Source organism: Schistocerca cancellata, chromosome 5, assembly GCF_023864275.1.
Source record: "Schistocerca cancellata isolate TAMUIC-IGC-003103 chromosome 5, iqSchCanc2.1, whole genome shotgun sequence".
Taxonomy (NCBI): Eukaryota; Metazoa; Arthropoda; class Insecta; order Orthoptera; family Acrididae; genus Schistocerca; species Schistocerca cancellata.
The window spans coordinates 151166236-151182878 of record NC_064630.1 but is presented as its reverse complement, the minus strand read 5'-3'; the positions used below and the strand labels follow the sequence as shown (position 1 = coordinate 151182878).

Here is a 16643-nt window from a genome sequence, read left to right as displayed (position 1 = left end):
CATACTCCTATTGTATTCTGAATCCATGCATGGATTCCGAGCTGCCATCTGAGCTGTATTCATCATACTCCTCTACACATAATCAGTCATCACCTACTTACATGATGCTGTAACTCTGAATGCACTCCTTTATATCTTTGAGCAACCAAGTCTAGATGTTAGCCCATCACTTTATAGAAGGAAGTATACTTCCCTTCTGTGCCACATCAACTGTGATGGAACTGACAAACAGTACAGAGATCCTACTTGAGAACTGTATCTCTACTATCATCTAGTAGTTTATTTGTTGGTCAACTTTTGCGAATTTATGCATGAAATGTGCACACCATTAGTAACAAATACACGCTGTGCATGTCATACTCTGTTTGAAAGTAGTCATCAAAATACTAATTTTTAGATATATACTGAAAACAAATCCAAATTTGTGTGTCACATATTACACACAAGTGCTACGTTGTATCGGAATTAGGTATTCTATAGTGTAAAACATACATAGACTTATAATTTGTTTCTTAATCATGTTCTCATCGCTCATAATCTCTTTCTTTGGCCATATTTATTGTTCACTTGTAGGGTATAAGATAGTTAAAGAAAATTACAGTTTCAAAGTAGGTAGTGAATGGGTAAGAGACTGCTATAAGAAAATGTAAATCTGAAGAAATGTAGCAGACAACTTGTTGCCTAGCAGGTATCAATTTGCTAAAGTCACACAGGATGTAAAATTATCTGAGAGTATCATTCCTGTTGTGCCTGTGGTATCAAAAAGAGCACTCCTGGAAAACATTTTGCATGTGCTAAGCAAACCACACATCTAAGTTTGTTTAATATGTGCATGAGGTCATCTACCTTCCACCTTAAATTTACATTTTCATTTCTTTTTTATCTTCCACAAATACTTTGACTACTTTATATACTATAAAACTCAAAGGTGAATTCTGACACTGTGCTTTTGATTAAGTAAAAAAGTTCATAAAAATTAACATTAAGTCATTTGTACTATATCATACAAAAATATCAGACAATCACGTAAATTAATGTTAAAAATACTGGGCACATTATTTAAATTGATATTGGCAGTAAATAGACAACTGGTTTTTTCTTTTCTTCTTCTTCTTCTTGTCTCTCTCTCTCTCTCTCTCTCTCTCTCTCTCTCTCTCTATCTATCTATCTGTCTGTTTTTTAAAAAATCAGTCTTATGATTGGTTTGATGTAGCCTGCCATGAATGCCTTTCCTGTGACAACCTTTTCATCTCAGAGTAGCATTTGCAACCTACATCCTCAATTGTTTCTTTGATATATTCGACTCTCTGGCTTCCCCTACAGTTTTTAACCTCTACAGCTCCTTCTAGTACCATGGAAGTTAAGTAATTCTCTGATGTCTTAACATATGTCCTACCATCATGTCCCTTCTTCTTGTTGATGGTTCCATATGTTCCTATCCTCACCAATGCTGCAGATAACTTCCTCATTCCTTACCCTATCAGTCAACCCAATTTTCAGTCACCACAGCACTATTATGAAATTGTTGACAGAGTTCCATCACTCATCTTTTCCACCAGTTCAAGTGCAATTCTTCATCAAAGTCAGATAATCTTTCCCAAATAAACTTATTAGCTACTATTCCTGGGGAAAGAGGTTTGTTATTAGCCAACTCTACATTGGATTGAACCTTCAATTCAATGTAACATTGCTCCAAAGAGGCAACAGTGGAACACGAAACTTCTACTTGATGTAAATATATATCTTTTTTTGAAAATCTAGGCTGACTCAGTGTCTGAGGTTTCTTTTAACTCAATGTTTAGTTTTATAAGTTCCACGGTTGATAGATATGTGAAAGAACCAGTTGATTTAGTTACTTCTCTATGGTATTTACAATACTTTAGTGTACATTTGGCAAATTGTTATTTATCTCTCAATTTCCCTCACATGACACTTCAATATATTGCTCATGGTAGGTATTGTTGTTTGTATTTCATTTTATAATTCTGATTTACTACTCTCTATAATAGCATTAGTAGTATGTAATCTCTCACCTGTTTCCTTTTTTAAATGCTTTGTATTGGTGCTTAATTGCCCACTGTAAGATGGTTGTCGAATCAATAGCTACATAGCACAGACACCACCTCCAAAAAGAATTCAGAACTAGTTAACTTGGATTTTATACTGCTTACCAAATTTATCTTGCACAGCTTGCCACATCGAGATGCCAACGGGAAGCTGAATCAATTTGATGGCCAGACTATGATGTTGAATGTGGGTGCACAGCTGAAGCTGCCACTGTTGTAGGTTAACAAGCCAAGGATGTGATCCGCAATGGCGGCTGTTACCCTCAGAAGTCACTGTCATGGACTAATTAATTTCTTCTGCGATGTAACTATAGCTGGCTGTTCATTGACTGTTAAAGTCTTCCCAATATTCTTAAATTGCAGTGCTGTCAATTGTTTTTACACTGCAGAATAATCTTGGTTATTCACCTTTGTTGTTAAAGACAACAGCTATCTCTTTGCGAAAGATTCTTTCAATGAAAACTGTTGATTACTTTTTCTCATCAAATTCTTGCTGTCTTTCCACCCAGAAATGTTCTGGTCCTTCACTGGGTCATCAAGATGAAGTGTTCTACCCAGTCCATATGTTATGTGGTGCTTTATACCCGTAAATAAATGTATGATTGCCATATATTAATAATTCTGATGTCCTGTGTTTAAACTGCCAAGTCAGAATAACCGTGTATGTCTGTGCTAATGTAGATGTAGTCTCCTCCTGCAAATTCTCGTAAGCTGGAAGCTCAAAAGGCTTCCCATGAATCTCAATCTTCCAAGAAATGATGTAGAGACCTTCTGCTTCAACTTAAATATATTGAGCAATTCTTTACAATACTCAAACACCTCACAGTACTTCCTAACAAACAAGCTACATCAGTTACAATTTCATTTGATATTGATAGACATTCATTCTCACATGACAGCGAAAATCGCTTCCACTGTGCTTGTGATGCCATTGTGATTGTCACAGCATTTCTTCTTCCGTGGCATACACCATATCTCCAAGGTATAACCCGCCAATACAGAATAAATGCCCAAATAACAGATGCCGCGAAACACCATGAGAGAGTTGTCGTCATCCTGGCTTCCAGGTGTGCTGCATCCATCCACTGTAGAACACATGCATATAAAGAAAACAAACTTCCGGGCAGCATACTATTCTAACTCATTACTGAAATAAAACTTCTTTGGTGATGAGCATCATTAGTTGGTTCAGAAGATACTGTGCAACACATCACTTCAACAGAGTGGTACGTTGCGATACAAGAAATTTATTGTTTTCAGTTTGTCCATTATCTAATCCTCATTTTGATTCTATGTCCACACTTCATCTCGGTGACATTTACTGTTTTTAATTCATCATTTTCTTCATGTTCCAGTAACCATTTGCTTAAAACTCTCGCCGTCTCCTTAATATAGGTGCCTTGTTCTGTTTGTTTTGGTTTCTTTTGCTTTCTTTGTACACACTGACTTGTTCTGGAATGCATTCACTTCCTGAGCACTTGCCTGTTGGTCTGAAATAATGGTCGCGTTTGAACCTACACACTTAGTTTTCTCATTGCTCTCTCTTTACTCTGTAGCTTGGCACTGCAGTCTTTGTAGGGTTAGTTCTTCATAAGCAGGTGAGTATGATTTACGCAGTACCATTAAATTTTTGTCACAATACACAATTAAGGAAGCAAAAGTCATTAAATACTCTGCTTTAGGGGGTATGCACGAGCCACTAGCTATTCCAGTCGCACAATAAAGTATAAAGAAGGAAGGCAAAGCATAGTTACAAGTACTTTCCAAGGCTTCATTACTGTGGAAAAACATAGGAGTAGGAGAAGAAAATTTTATTTATAGGAATATTACCATATGAAAGGCAATTCTGAGCAGTAAAGTCAAGACTAGAATGATGAATATTTGCTTTCCAGTATGTCACTTCACTTATCTAAATTTCAAAACCATCAACTGTGTAATATCCATTGGCTTCACTGAAGAAAATAATTCTTCTATTTCTGAGTATTGATGAACTTTTATTCTAGATATGTCTATAGAGATCCTGTTTCAGCAAAAACTAAGCTCATAACAACTATCAGCTTTACATAAATTCTTATTTTTTCCTTAAGTCAAATTCTGTACCCTCGCATAAACAGTTTTACAGTGGACAGACACACAGTTTCCTCATAATCCCTATTCTTTATTTTATGTTCTGAGTACCGTTGTAGTCCACTGCACTATATTTTTTTACCTCTTTTTTATTTTCTGGGATTTACTTCTGGCAATATATGGTCATTTTTGTTTTGCTTTGATTGATACTTCATATAAATACTGCTTTTTTGGTATGTTAGTGAGGAAATATTGACTTTGAATGTCTATGTGAGTCCAATTACACGGGTCCACAAAAAAATATTTTTTGAAAGTTGTTTGAAATTTTATAACTGACTTTTATGTTCTTTTCAGTGCTGATTTAAAAAATGCAATCCATTTTTTTCTATCACGACGGGTTTTCTCACAAAAAAGGGAGTATTTTTGGGTATAATAACAAAATGTAAGCAATTTATCACATATTTTCCAATGTTATAAAATTTATTTTATTTATAATCATGTTCTAAACTACATTTCCAGTACACTTCCATTTCTGTTTAAGCTCATAAGTCCTTATAATAATGCTTTCGCTTTCTGTCGAAGCTTCTTTTATCCCTTTTCTGGCTGCAGACTCATTGAGGATCATCTCTTTTTATCATCCAGCAGTAGTCCGCTATCGTGTTGACGTTCCATCTTCCTTGATATCTTCTTTCCATTTTTTTGATGTCTTAGTGGAACTTTCACCCTGCTCTTCACTTACATCACCAAGGTTTGCAGGAAAGTAGTAAAGATGTGAGTGGAGAAAATGAACTTTAATGCTCATGTTACAGCCCAGCTTCTTAAAGTTGTTGAGCATATCTGCAACGATTGTCTTGTAGTTTGGAGATGTGAGAGGGGGGGGGGGGGGGGGTGAGACATTTACACGATGGTGGGGGAATGCAGAAAGATTAGAAGAAAGTATAAGTATATGGTCAGACAAGTCAAAAGTTTATATTATTATAGCAAGTGCATAAGTATCAGCTTTGCCTCACATGTCACCAAGTTGTTGCTGACAGAACACATTCATCAGTCAGTTCTGTGCCTTCTTAACTCGGTATTTTGCTTGTTGTGCTCTTTAGAAGTAAATAGTATTTTTACTAGTTTTGTACATTGAATGAAAGTGTGCACTAATAGAATATTGCATAATTAAGAATGTATTAAGTATGGATTAAATTGTTTCTTTTTTTTTTTTTTACATCGGTGTCGAATTGCCACAGCGTATTGTATGTCATAATGTCCTCGGTAATGACTCATTGCAGCCTGCGCATCTGAAACATCGCATAACAACAACTCACATATTGCTGCAAAATAAACCAAAAGAGTTCTGTGTTGGAAACAAAAATTTGTTAAACCACATGAAACTGGACTCGACTGCAATCTTTCAGCTGTAAACTGAGAAAATTATTTAAGTATCATATGAAATTTCTCTCTTAATTTGAAAAACAAAATAAACTTCATACTGTTGGTGAGACATTAATCAAACCTTCCATTCTTAAAGCAAGCTAAATTGTTTTTGGAGAAGATAGTCATTGAAAAACGGACAGGGTACCTCTTTCCAACAACATTGTGCAACATGGGACCAAACAAATGGCCCTGGATGTGAAAGAACATCCAGTAAAAGACTGAAAATTCTCCATTTCTTTGCCTTGAAGACTATTGATACAGCTCAGTGCCAATTTGTGGATGAGAAGAAAATAATTGAAGAACTATTGTTTCCTAAAAACATTGAAACAACATGAAAGTGCTCTGATGTATCTTCCACCATTAATGAATTTTCAGTAGAAAATAATTTTTCATGGAACAGAGTTATGGGAAGTACTGAAAGAGCAACAGCCGTATTAGATTCATATTCTGACTTCCTAAGTATTTCCAAAGAAAAAAAGTGCTGATCGTATTGGCTCACACTGTATGATCCACAGACAGACTTCTGACACTTCATCTGAGCAATTGAACACTGCACTGAAAGTGGCTATCCATGTAGTTAATACAGTTAAGGTGAGTGGTGTGGACACTCATTTTTTCCGAGTCCTATGTAATGATCTCAATGCTGAACACCAATCTTTGATCTTTCATATACAAGTGCAGTGGCTTTCAAAGCCCAATATGCTTACGCCGGTATTAGACTATCATATTTCTTGGACAGAGAAATATAATCAAACGTTCGTCAAATTTCTTTGACAAAGATCTTTGACATGGCGCTAAAGTGGGGTATTACACCGCCGTCATATTTTTCACCAAAGTTCAAGATGGTGGACACCAGCAACTTGTTATTATGCGCTGCAGTTGCTTGTATCACAATTGCATTGTGTGTGCAGCTGGAAAAGAAGCAGCAGGAAAGAAGGAAACATACTTGGAGGAAGCCATGGGTTTTATGTAGAGATGATAAAAGCATTCATCAAAATTTGTTATTTACGAATTGAAGAGAGGGCATTTCAGTATTTGCTCAGTAAAGTTTCTGCTCATATTATAAAGCAGAAAACTCGCTTGAGAAATACTGATTGTACAAAAGACAGGCTCTCCATAACATTGTGATTTCTTGCTACAGGAGAGAGCTACTCTAGCTTACAATACAGCACTTGAATATCACAGTGCACATTAACCAAAATGATTCCAGATACATGTGAAGTGATTTATAAAGCACCGAAGGTGGAATATCTAAAGATAAATAAATGTTTTGCATGCTATATTGGCATTGAAAACTATTTTTATTTTTGAATGATTTAATTAATAGAATTAGTGTTTCAACAGCCACAAAATTAATAAAAAGTACAAAATAGATAGAGCTCTTTTTAACTTTTGGCTTCCAGAGTTCAAAAATAGACAAAGTGGAATGGAGAGCTAAGATTTTTTATTTTTTTATTTTAGAGCATGTAGTCCTCTATTCCTGCTTGCTGTAAAGCTGTCTGGATGTTGACAGATATAGATGTAGATGGCTGTTGCTGTGATTGTGGATTTGAAGTTGCCTGCAGTATATTCCACATGCTGATCAACACATGATTAATAGCATGCATTGTGCCACTTGCTCACCCCCCCCCCGCACCCCAGTTGAAGCAGGGTTATTATAATGAGTTGAAGAACATATCAGCTAAACTGTGCAGCCATGTTCAAAAACACACTATAGACATCAAATAGCTGTAGTGATGCCACCTATCCAAGCATTACATTTCACATTGCAGTGAACAGAAGACAAACGACTTTCATGATCAAATCTGCTGCGAGGCCCTAGAACTGATCATATTTCTTTGACGAAAGGTGATATTTGACAAAGTTCCCTATTACACTATCAAATTTCTTTGACATAAAGATTTGATAAATCAACTTTGACAAAGAAATAAGATAGTGTAGTACCGGCCTTAGCAGGGTGTATGAATTGAAATCAGGGGTGGATTTATTTCTTTTAAGCCAAGGGAAACCCGAGGATAACTGATTCACTGATGGCAGCTGTATATTTTCCCCAGGTTAGCTGAAGACCATCTTTGAAATCCTATATAATCAGAATTTGAAACTGCGAGTTAGAAACACCACAATAATGGATACCAGTGATGACATTTGAGCTTGATTGGAAAACACAACTATGGATGCATCACCCGGATTCTCCCTTTACTTGTTTTTCATCATTCCTCCAATTCAGTGAACTCTAGATGCAACAGTGCGATGTCAGTGAGTGTGGAATTATCATCAGTGAACACTTGACTTGGAACAGTTTCAAGAAGAGTTCAGACTTCATTTTCCTCATTTGCCTTCAGAAGACTGGCAGTGCACGAACTAGCAAAATTACCCTTCAAAACTAAAGTGTATGCACTTCCTGGTGAAATAAAAGAGAATGTGGTTGAATTGAAATGTGATTCGAGTGCTAAAGAACAGTTTCAACAAATGGGGCTAGAAGAATTTTGGGCCAGTTTCCTTCCTTTTTATGCAGGAGTAGCGAAGGAAGCCATAGAAGTCCTCGTACAGTTCTCATCTACATATGTGTGTAAGACCAGGTGCTTGACATTAGCCATCATGAAAACAAATTATTGCAGTCACCTGAATGTGAAAAGTGATTTTAGATGTGCTGTAACTAGTTTACAACCAAACATTAAAGAAAAAAAATTTCAACAATCTCATCAGTGTTATGAATTTTTCTGGTGACTTTCATGACATAATAAAATATTTGATGTGAAAAGTGTTGTTCAAGTGAAAGCAGTATCATTAGTTATTTAAGTAAGACATAGAAGACATTTCTCGTTTGGCTACCAGGTCCTTTGAATCACTATAGTTTTGTATTACTGTACATTTGATAACACACTTTTACTAAAGTGTGGCTGAGAGTAAAGTTGACTGTCCATTGGCAGAATGCACTGATAAGCGTAACATACTTGACTTCAGTAACTGCCTCACACCTTGTGCAATCTGCATACATTTGAACACCAGCTTTTTGGAGTTACAGGGATAGGAATTGTCCTTGCAACACATTGTTGATTCTGCAACCCTCCTGGCCTCAGTCTTTGTTAGTGCCTTTCCAGCACCCAACATTACCCCGATTCTCATGTTCCCCACTTCACTCATTCTACACTCAAACACTTCTTTTCACAGTATCCATATTCCTCAGTTTTATCATCCCCTCTCAATTTGCACCTTCATCTCATCGTGTACCACTTGCAGCTCCCCCCTGTCTATGGCAAGAGGAGCTCACCATTGTCACATTCCTATCCTCTATGCTTGCTGTTTCTTCCCCCTACCCATCTGCCACCCTTCTCTCCACCCTTCCTTCTCCTTGGCTCCTTTCTCCTTGGCTCCTTTCTCCTCTCACCATCGCCACTCAACTTAACCCTAACTGTGCTAGTGTGCAAGTGTGTGTGTGTGTGTGTGTGTGTGTGTGTGTGTGTGTGTGTTTTGTCAGTCAGTCAGTTCTGAAGAAGTGTGTCATTGAAATCTTAGTAATGTTTTCAGTATTGTGGTGTATGACAATATTCTTCATTGACACAGTCTTGAAACTTTTTATCATATACCATTTGTTACAAAAGTTTAGTATAATTGTTTTCATATTTCATCAGAAAGATTCAATAAATATTTTTGTACTTACCACAATAGTTTTGAAATAATGTATTTTCAATTTTATTTGTTTCTTTTCCATGGGAAAATAATGGCATATTCATTTCAGCGGCAGGGAACAATGACAGAGCTTACGAGTTCAAACATAGCATATTACAACATCAGCAAGTGGTTTATTACTCATTCAAAATTCACAACCCTTTTCTCAATATTTTGTCATCATGACTTTTTAAACAGGTGTTGCAAGTATAGTAGTAATTAAAAATGATGATGATGATGATATGATGATGATGATGATGATGATGAAGTAGCAGTAATGCAAAACAACTGCAATTGTTCTTTCTCTGTGCAGCATATACCACCAGAAAGTGATGGCAGCAATCCTAAGGTGGAATCCAATGTGTCAGAGTACAGTCAAGGTGAAACTCAAAGCCAGCAGTCTCATCAAATGCACATCTCTCCACAAGGTAAGATATGGCTTTGCATTGCTCTTGTTATTCCTGCGTCCTACCCGAATCAATTTTCCTCCTTGACCTGCACGGTACAGGCACAGACGCTGTATAATGAATGTGGTGTAGTTAGCCAAGCAGTTTGGAGAAAATAATGTGAATGTTTCTGAAATCTTTTGGATTCATTTTCATTAACGTAAATACACTGCTGCATAGTTTATAGCTGCTAACACAGTAGAATTATTATTACCATATTCTCCAGATATGTTTGGATATTAAAATTAGTGAAATTATAATTATTGAAATAAGTTTGGTGCTTTTATTCACTACTCAATTTGCCACAGTATTGCAGTAATAATAAAGTAATGAAAAAGTCACCTACAGGAAAAAAACAATGTACGCAAGGGAAATATGAGCTCTTATGCTCATATAGCAACGGAAAATATTATACAACTTCTGTGAAGTGTTCATTGTGGAATTATGGCTGCTATGGTTAAGTTACATTATACAGGGGAAATTATATTGTGTGTGAAAATATTTTGGCAGTCAGTGTTTCAGTCAAGTATACCAGAAATGAGAAGTAACAGGTTGTGAACAGAAACAATTTTTGAAAGTACGTTATGTGATCAAAAGTATCCAGACATCCCCAAAAACAAACATTTTTCGTATTAGGTGCATTGTGTTGCCACCTACTACCAGGTACTCCATATCAGTGACCTCAGTAGTCATTAGACATTGTGAGGGAGCAGAATGGGGCACTCCGCAGAACTCATGTATTTCGAACGTGGTCAGATGATTGGGTGTCACTTGTGTCATATGTCTGTATGCGAGATTTCCACACTCCTAAACATCCCCAGGTCCACTGTTTCTGATGTAATAGTGAAGTGGGAACATGAAGGGACACATATAGCACAAAAGCGTGCAGTCGACTGACAGAGACTGCCGACAATTGAAGTGGCTCGTTATGTGATCATAGTAAATGTGTGATGTATTCTATATGAAGATACTGTTTAGTCGGTAATAATTGATTACAGCGTTGAAGGGAATCATGTGTTTTTACTATAATGCTATTAATAAGCTGTCTTGTCATTGTAATTTACCCATTGCCCATAGGAATCTTTCACTTCATAGTTATGCATCTCCTGTATTGTGGAAATTAACATAGCTCCTTTCCTGGTGAAGGACATGCTTACGCTTGTCATACTGTATGTTCTGGCTTTTTCAATAACTAGAGTTATCAGAAATCTGGAACAAAAATAGCAAGCCTCTTAGATTCTATGTATTTTTTTAAATTATAAACACAGACTGCTGATAAGCTTGCCAAATATTTGGTCTCTGGACCAGTGTTGGAATAGGTATGATTCAATACTAACTAAAAACCCCACACAGAACCTTGTTTAAAATACATGAAATCTATTCGTAGTTGCGAATATGGACAACCATTAGCTGCGTAATGGAATGATGACATTGATAATTTGTACTGGACTGGGATTTGAATGTGGGTTGCTGCATATTAAGAGCTGCTGTCTTGTCATTTGGATATCCGAGCACAATTCACGCCCAAATCCATACTTCCATATGTCGTCAACCGTGTGTCTAGAAACCTGTATTCGTATGTCAATTATGTACTGTCCTGTACAGTGGAGTATTGTTTATTCCAACCTACCTCCACCTCTGACTCTTCCCATTTCTCCCAGTCATCACCTGGTTTTCTTTCAGGAATTCCTCTCATCTAACTTGGCCTCACTTTCCTTTTCTGAATCCCTACACAGTGAGTCCATCACTCCTTTGGAACACGCAGCTATCTGTAAACTGGAAATCAATCCAGACATTATCGTACATACTGAAGACAAAACCTCTAATACTATGGTCGTGAATCATAGTGATTATGTGGCTGAGGGTCTCTGCCAACTTTCCAACACCTCTGCATACAAACCTTACAATCATGATCCCATCCCAGAAGTCCAAAAGGATCTCCAGTGACTCATCAAGGCATTAGATCCACCCGAAAACTGACACATGAATTCATTTCCCTCCTCACATCAGCAACCCCATGCACTCTTACCTTTTATCTACTCAACAAATCCAAACCCACTAGTTGACTGCTGTGGCTGGGTACAATGTTCCCAATGAACAAACCTCTGCCTTTATTGATCAACAACACCAAACCATTATCTGTAACCTCTTTTGCCTTACTATGCTTGTCTGCCCTCTTCTGGAGTATTGCTGTGCAGTGTGGGATCTGCATTAGATAGGATTGACAGAGGACATAAAAAAAGTCATTAGAACAAAGCCTTTTTTCATTGTGGCAGGACTTTCTCATGAAATTTCAGTGACTAACTATCTCCTCAGAGTTGAAGATATTTTGTTGGCGCCCATGTACATGGGGAGAATTGATAATCGTAATAAAAAAAGAGAAATCAGAGCTTGTACAGGAAGATTTAAGTGTTCATTTTTCCCACTCACTGTTACGGAGTGCAACAGCAGAGAAGTAGCTTGATGGTTCAGTAAACCCTCTGCCTGCTACTTAATTGCAAATTGCAGAGTAGTTATGTGGATGTAGTTATACAGCAACGTCCCCCATGCTATGGCCTTGTGGCCATGAGACACTACCTTTCCCAAATTCTCCTGGTACCAAACCCACTAAACATTTCCTAATCCTCCTAACCAATGACAAACTGACCCGCATTTATTTCACTTTTGAAGGCAATGTCTTTAAACAAATCCATGGTACTGCCTTGAGTACTCGCATGGCACTATCCTATGCCAAATTATTTGTGAGCCAACTGAAGAAATCCTTCCTGTCCAGTCACCAACTTGTCTTGTTCAAATTCATTGATGACATTTTCATGTTCTGGCCTCATTACAGGGACAAGTTTTGCTCCTTCTTCCATGACCTTAACACCTACTTCAAAATCTGCTGCATCTGCAAGTCACTTTCCTATATATCAATCTCCACCTCTCAGATGGCTCCATAAATACATATGTTCATATAAAGTGCATCAACCATCAGCAGTACATCCACTTTGACAGCTGTCACCCACTCTACGTCAAAAACTTACTTCCATACAGCCTCGGCACCCGGGCATGTTACATCTATAGTGAAAAGTAGTAGTTGCCAAAGTATACCGATAACTGTATCAGAGCCTTTACTGACAGACAATAGCCTGTACAGCTCATCCATAAAAAAATCTGTTCCTCTGACACCAGTAAACCTGTAAACCAGCCACCGACCAGCAAACATCTGATCAAGCAGTATCACCCTATAGCCTTGAAACACTCAAACAACATCCAACAGGGCTTCGACTACTTCTCGCTGTGCCCTGAGATGTGTTGTAGCATACACAAAATCTTACCCCCACCACCCAAAGTAGTATTCCGGCAGCCATCCAATGTACAGAAAATCCTTGCCTGTCCCTACTTCAATCCTGCACTCCATGGGTCATTACCTTGCGGTCAACGCAGGTGCAAAACCTGCCCATACATCCACCCACCACCTCCTATCACAGTCTAAACAAAGGCATCTACTCAGAAAAGTCAGAACTACGTGTGAAAGCAGCCATATTATGAATTAGCCATGCTGCATTGACTGCACAGTATTCTGTGTGGGTATGACAAGTAACCAGCTGTCCAATTTGCAAGAATGGCTATTCCCAAACTGTGGCAAACAGCAAACTTGATCATCCAGTTACCTAACAAGCTGAGCAACACAACAATAATGACATCAACAGCTGCTTCACTACACATGCCATTTGGAAACATACTTCCAGCACAAGTTTCTCTGAACTACACAGGTGGGAATTGTCTCTCCAGCATATCCTGTGCTCTCGTAGTCCTCTTCGCCTAAACCTCCACTAACTTGTTACTCACTGCCTCACATCACCTTACCTTTTCTCTTTTCTCCTCTTTTCACAGCACTCCTCCATCCTTATTATGTACTTCATACAAGCTCTCTCTCTCTCTCTCTCTCTCTCTCTCTCTCTCTCTCTCTCTCTCCCCCTCCATTTCTACCCCTATCTCTGTTACTCTTTCTCCTCCCTGTCTCTCTCTTCATCACCACCTTTCTCTCCTTTCCTACCATCCCCTCCCCTCACCATCTCCTCTCCCTCTCTCTACCTTTTATATGCTCTACCCTCCTGAACTCCTTTTGTCTTGTTTTCAGCAACTGACTCATCTGGTGGAAGATCTGCTGCACACCACCACCACCACCACCACCACCACCACCACCACCATCACCACCACCTCCTTGACACCTACATCCTTATCTACATCCTCCCCATCTCCAATTATCCAGGCAGCTTCTACTGCTATATTTTGTGTGTGTGTGTGTGTGTGTGTGTGTGTGTGTGTGTGTGTGTGTGTGTGGGCGCACGCGCTCGTACTAGAAGAAGAGCAAGAGCTCGAAAGCTGGTATTAACAGTTTTGTGTGTGCTACTCTGAAGTCCTGTGTAGATAAGTGGTTGCCTTTCTCTTACTTTATGTGTAGTTATGGCTTAGAGATTGCAACCTAATTCATTTTATATTGATACACATCACCAGAAAAACTGTTTGTCAAACTGCACATACTCAAAATTGTTATTAACATAGAACTTTACAAAAAAGTATTTAATTTTTTCAGTCCTTGTCATTTATGTTCTATTCATTAACTCCGTCATAAACCTAAGGAACGTATCTGCATGGAATCATTGAAGAGACCAATATTTCAATAACCAAACCCCATCCCAAACTCATCAGAAAGAGGAAAGCAAACAGGAAGACAAAATAATGGGTTGGTGCATAAGTTCATAGTTTTTCTCCATAAATTTAATAAATACAACATGTATAAGAGAGACTTCAGTCGTCAGTAATATATTCTCCTTCACTATTTACAACAGTTTGCAAACCCTGGGGCAACTTTTTGATTCTGCAACTGTAGAAATCGTGTGGTTTTGAGGCAAAGAACTAGAGAAGCCATATTTGGAGTACATTTTAATCCGGAAAGGAAGCTCCTTGAACATTTTTAGATAGCAGAAAAAGGGAAAATTTGAGGGCACAAAATTGATTGAATAATGGGGATGTGGAATGCCTTCCCAACTCAACTCCTGTATAGTGTTTTTTGTCAGTCTGGGAGAATACAGGTGGGTTTTATCGTGGAGTAGGATCATTTCATGCAGTCTTCATTGTTGTTCTTGGATTGCATTTATGTGACATCTCAGTAGATGAAAATAAATGTCAGCAGTGATGGTTACATGTAGGGGAAGCAATTCTTAGTACACCACTCCGTTGCAGTTCCACCAGGTGCATAACATTATTTTTTGTGGATTCACTTAGGTCTTTAAATGGGGAGTTGCTGCTTTGTTTGGGCTGAACCATTCCTTTCTTCTCCTTATGTTGGCATAAAGACACCATTTCTTGTCAGCAGTACCAATTGATGTCGAGCAAGCAGACATTATGTACTTACAGCCACCCACTGATTTTAGTGATTGTGGCTTAGAATGTGCAGGTCCATATATTTGATTTTCGAATCATCCCCAGTGCATGCAAATGTTGCACAGTGGTGGAATGATAGTAGGTAATCACATTTGCCATTTCTTGAGTACACGAACATGAATCATTGTGGATTCATACATTTAAATGATCTTCATCAATCCCTAAATGTCTCCCTGAATGTGGGAAGTCATTAATGTCCAAATGGCCCTCCTTGTGTGTCAGAAATGTTCCAATTTCTCCACTTGACACTCCATTTTCTAATGTCCACAGCTCCACTCACTATCTCAAAATGACAATATGTAAGCTGAAATGGCTACTGTGAATTATAAATAAAAACTGACAATCAATAAATAAACCTATAGCAACTGGAATACCAATATGACGAACAAAAACACTAAGAACTTACCCACCAACCTAATACATGCATAGGTATGAATTCTACTTGCCCACAAGAAAATCAAATATTGCCAAAACCATAGAATGTCTTCTGACATCAATTTATAATGGAGAGAAATGAGTTGTCTCTACTTGACCGTTGTATTATTCTAACAAGGAGAGAGCTGTGTCCGGAATAAAACCTTCTATTGATTCGTATTAGACCATGCACTAATGTAATTTTAATTGAATCCTCCAGGACACTGACCTAATGGTTTGAAGCGAACTTTACAATCTTTGTATTGTGGGGTGGCCAGCAATGAAGTGATGCTCTGCCTTCACAAACTGGTTTGCTATCGTAAACTTATAAATGAGGGTGGCATAATTTGTATGTACCAACCTGTAAACTTAAAGAATGCAAAAGATATCAGCCGTGAACAGGTCAAGCTTTTCCAGAAGATAATGTAGAAAACACCTGGTTTTCACGAAGGGATGAAAAAAATTACACCTGTTTAAAACAGCCGTAGAAATCTGATTGCAGAACATTGAATTACATTAATTTTATATTTTTGATATCAGTTAAAGTTTCTGAAACATTGTGCTAATGGACATTGAATTAGTACGTGGTCTCATAAACTAGAAATGTTGGTCTTATGTTTAATTTTACATGGGATTCAAATCCCTTATTATTTGAACAACAGATGGGTTGAGTGAGCATAATGCATTTCTCTGCACTTTCATAAGATAATATTTGTAATATTTGGATGCGGTATCTTTGCTCTTAGTTGATGGCATGTGATACTCATGCATACTAGTGTAATTTCATCTTCCTGTTTAATGTTGTTTATAATCTCATCCAGTGCAGTCTTGTCCAGTTCAAATCGCAGAGTACCAGTGGGCTTGCGGTATGTGCCTTCAAAATTATGATTTGGGGAGAAGAGGTGGGGGACCAGTATGCCTTTGAAATTTCTGCCATTTTTCATGTTTCGACCCAAGTGTATTTCTAAGAGTTTTTCAGGCAGTATGTTGGGAAAAGTTTAAATTGTTCGCTATTTACCTTTACTGGAACGAAAGGAGTCATTGTTGTTGTAATAGTCTGTTGTAGCCCTCTTTGAGAAATGGATTTGTCTTTCTTGCCACCAGGTTCACTAATTTCAAATTAACT

The 16643-nt window shown here is 37.8% G+C and overlaps 1 protein-coding gene across 1 annotated transcript in view; it reads left to right on the top strand.

The window, feature by feature from the left end:
* The window catches only part of LOC126188160 (protein tramtrack, alpha isoform), a 334993-nt gene that overhangs the window by 145668 nt on the left and 172682 nt on the right, over window positions 1–16643 (top strand). Inside the window, exon 6 of the mRNA XM_049929674.1 lies at window positions 9538–9652. Coding sequence (XP_049785631.1) covers window positions 9538–9652 — 115 coding nt within the window. The remainder of the gene's footprint in view (window positions 1–9537; window positions 9653–16643) is intronic.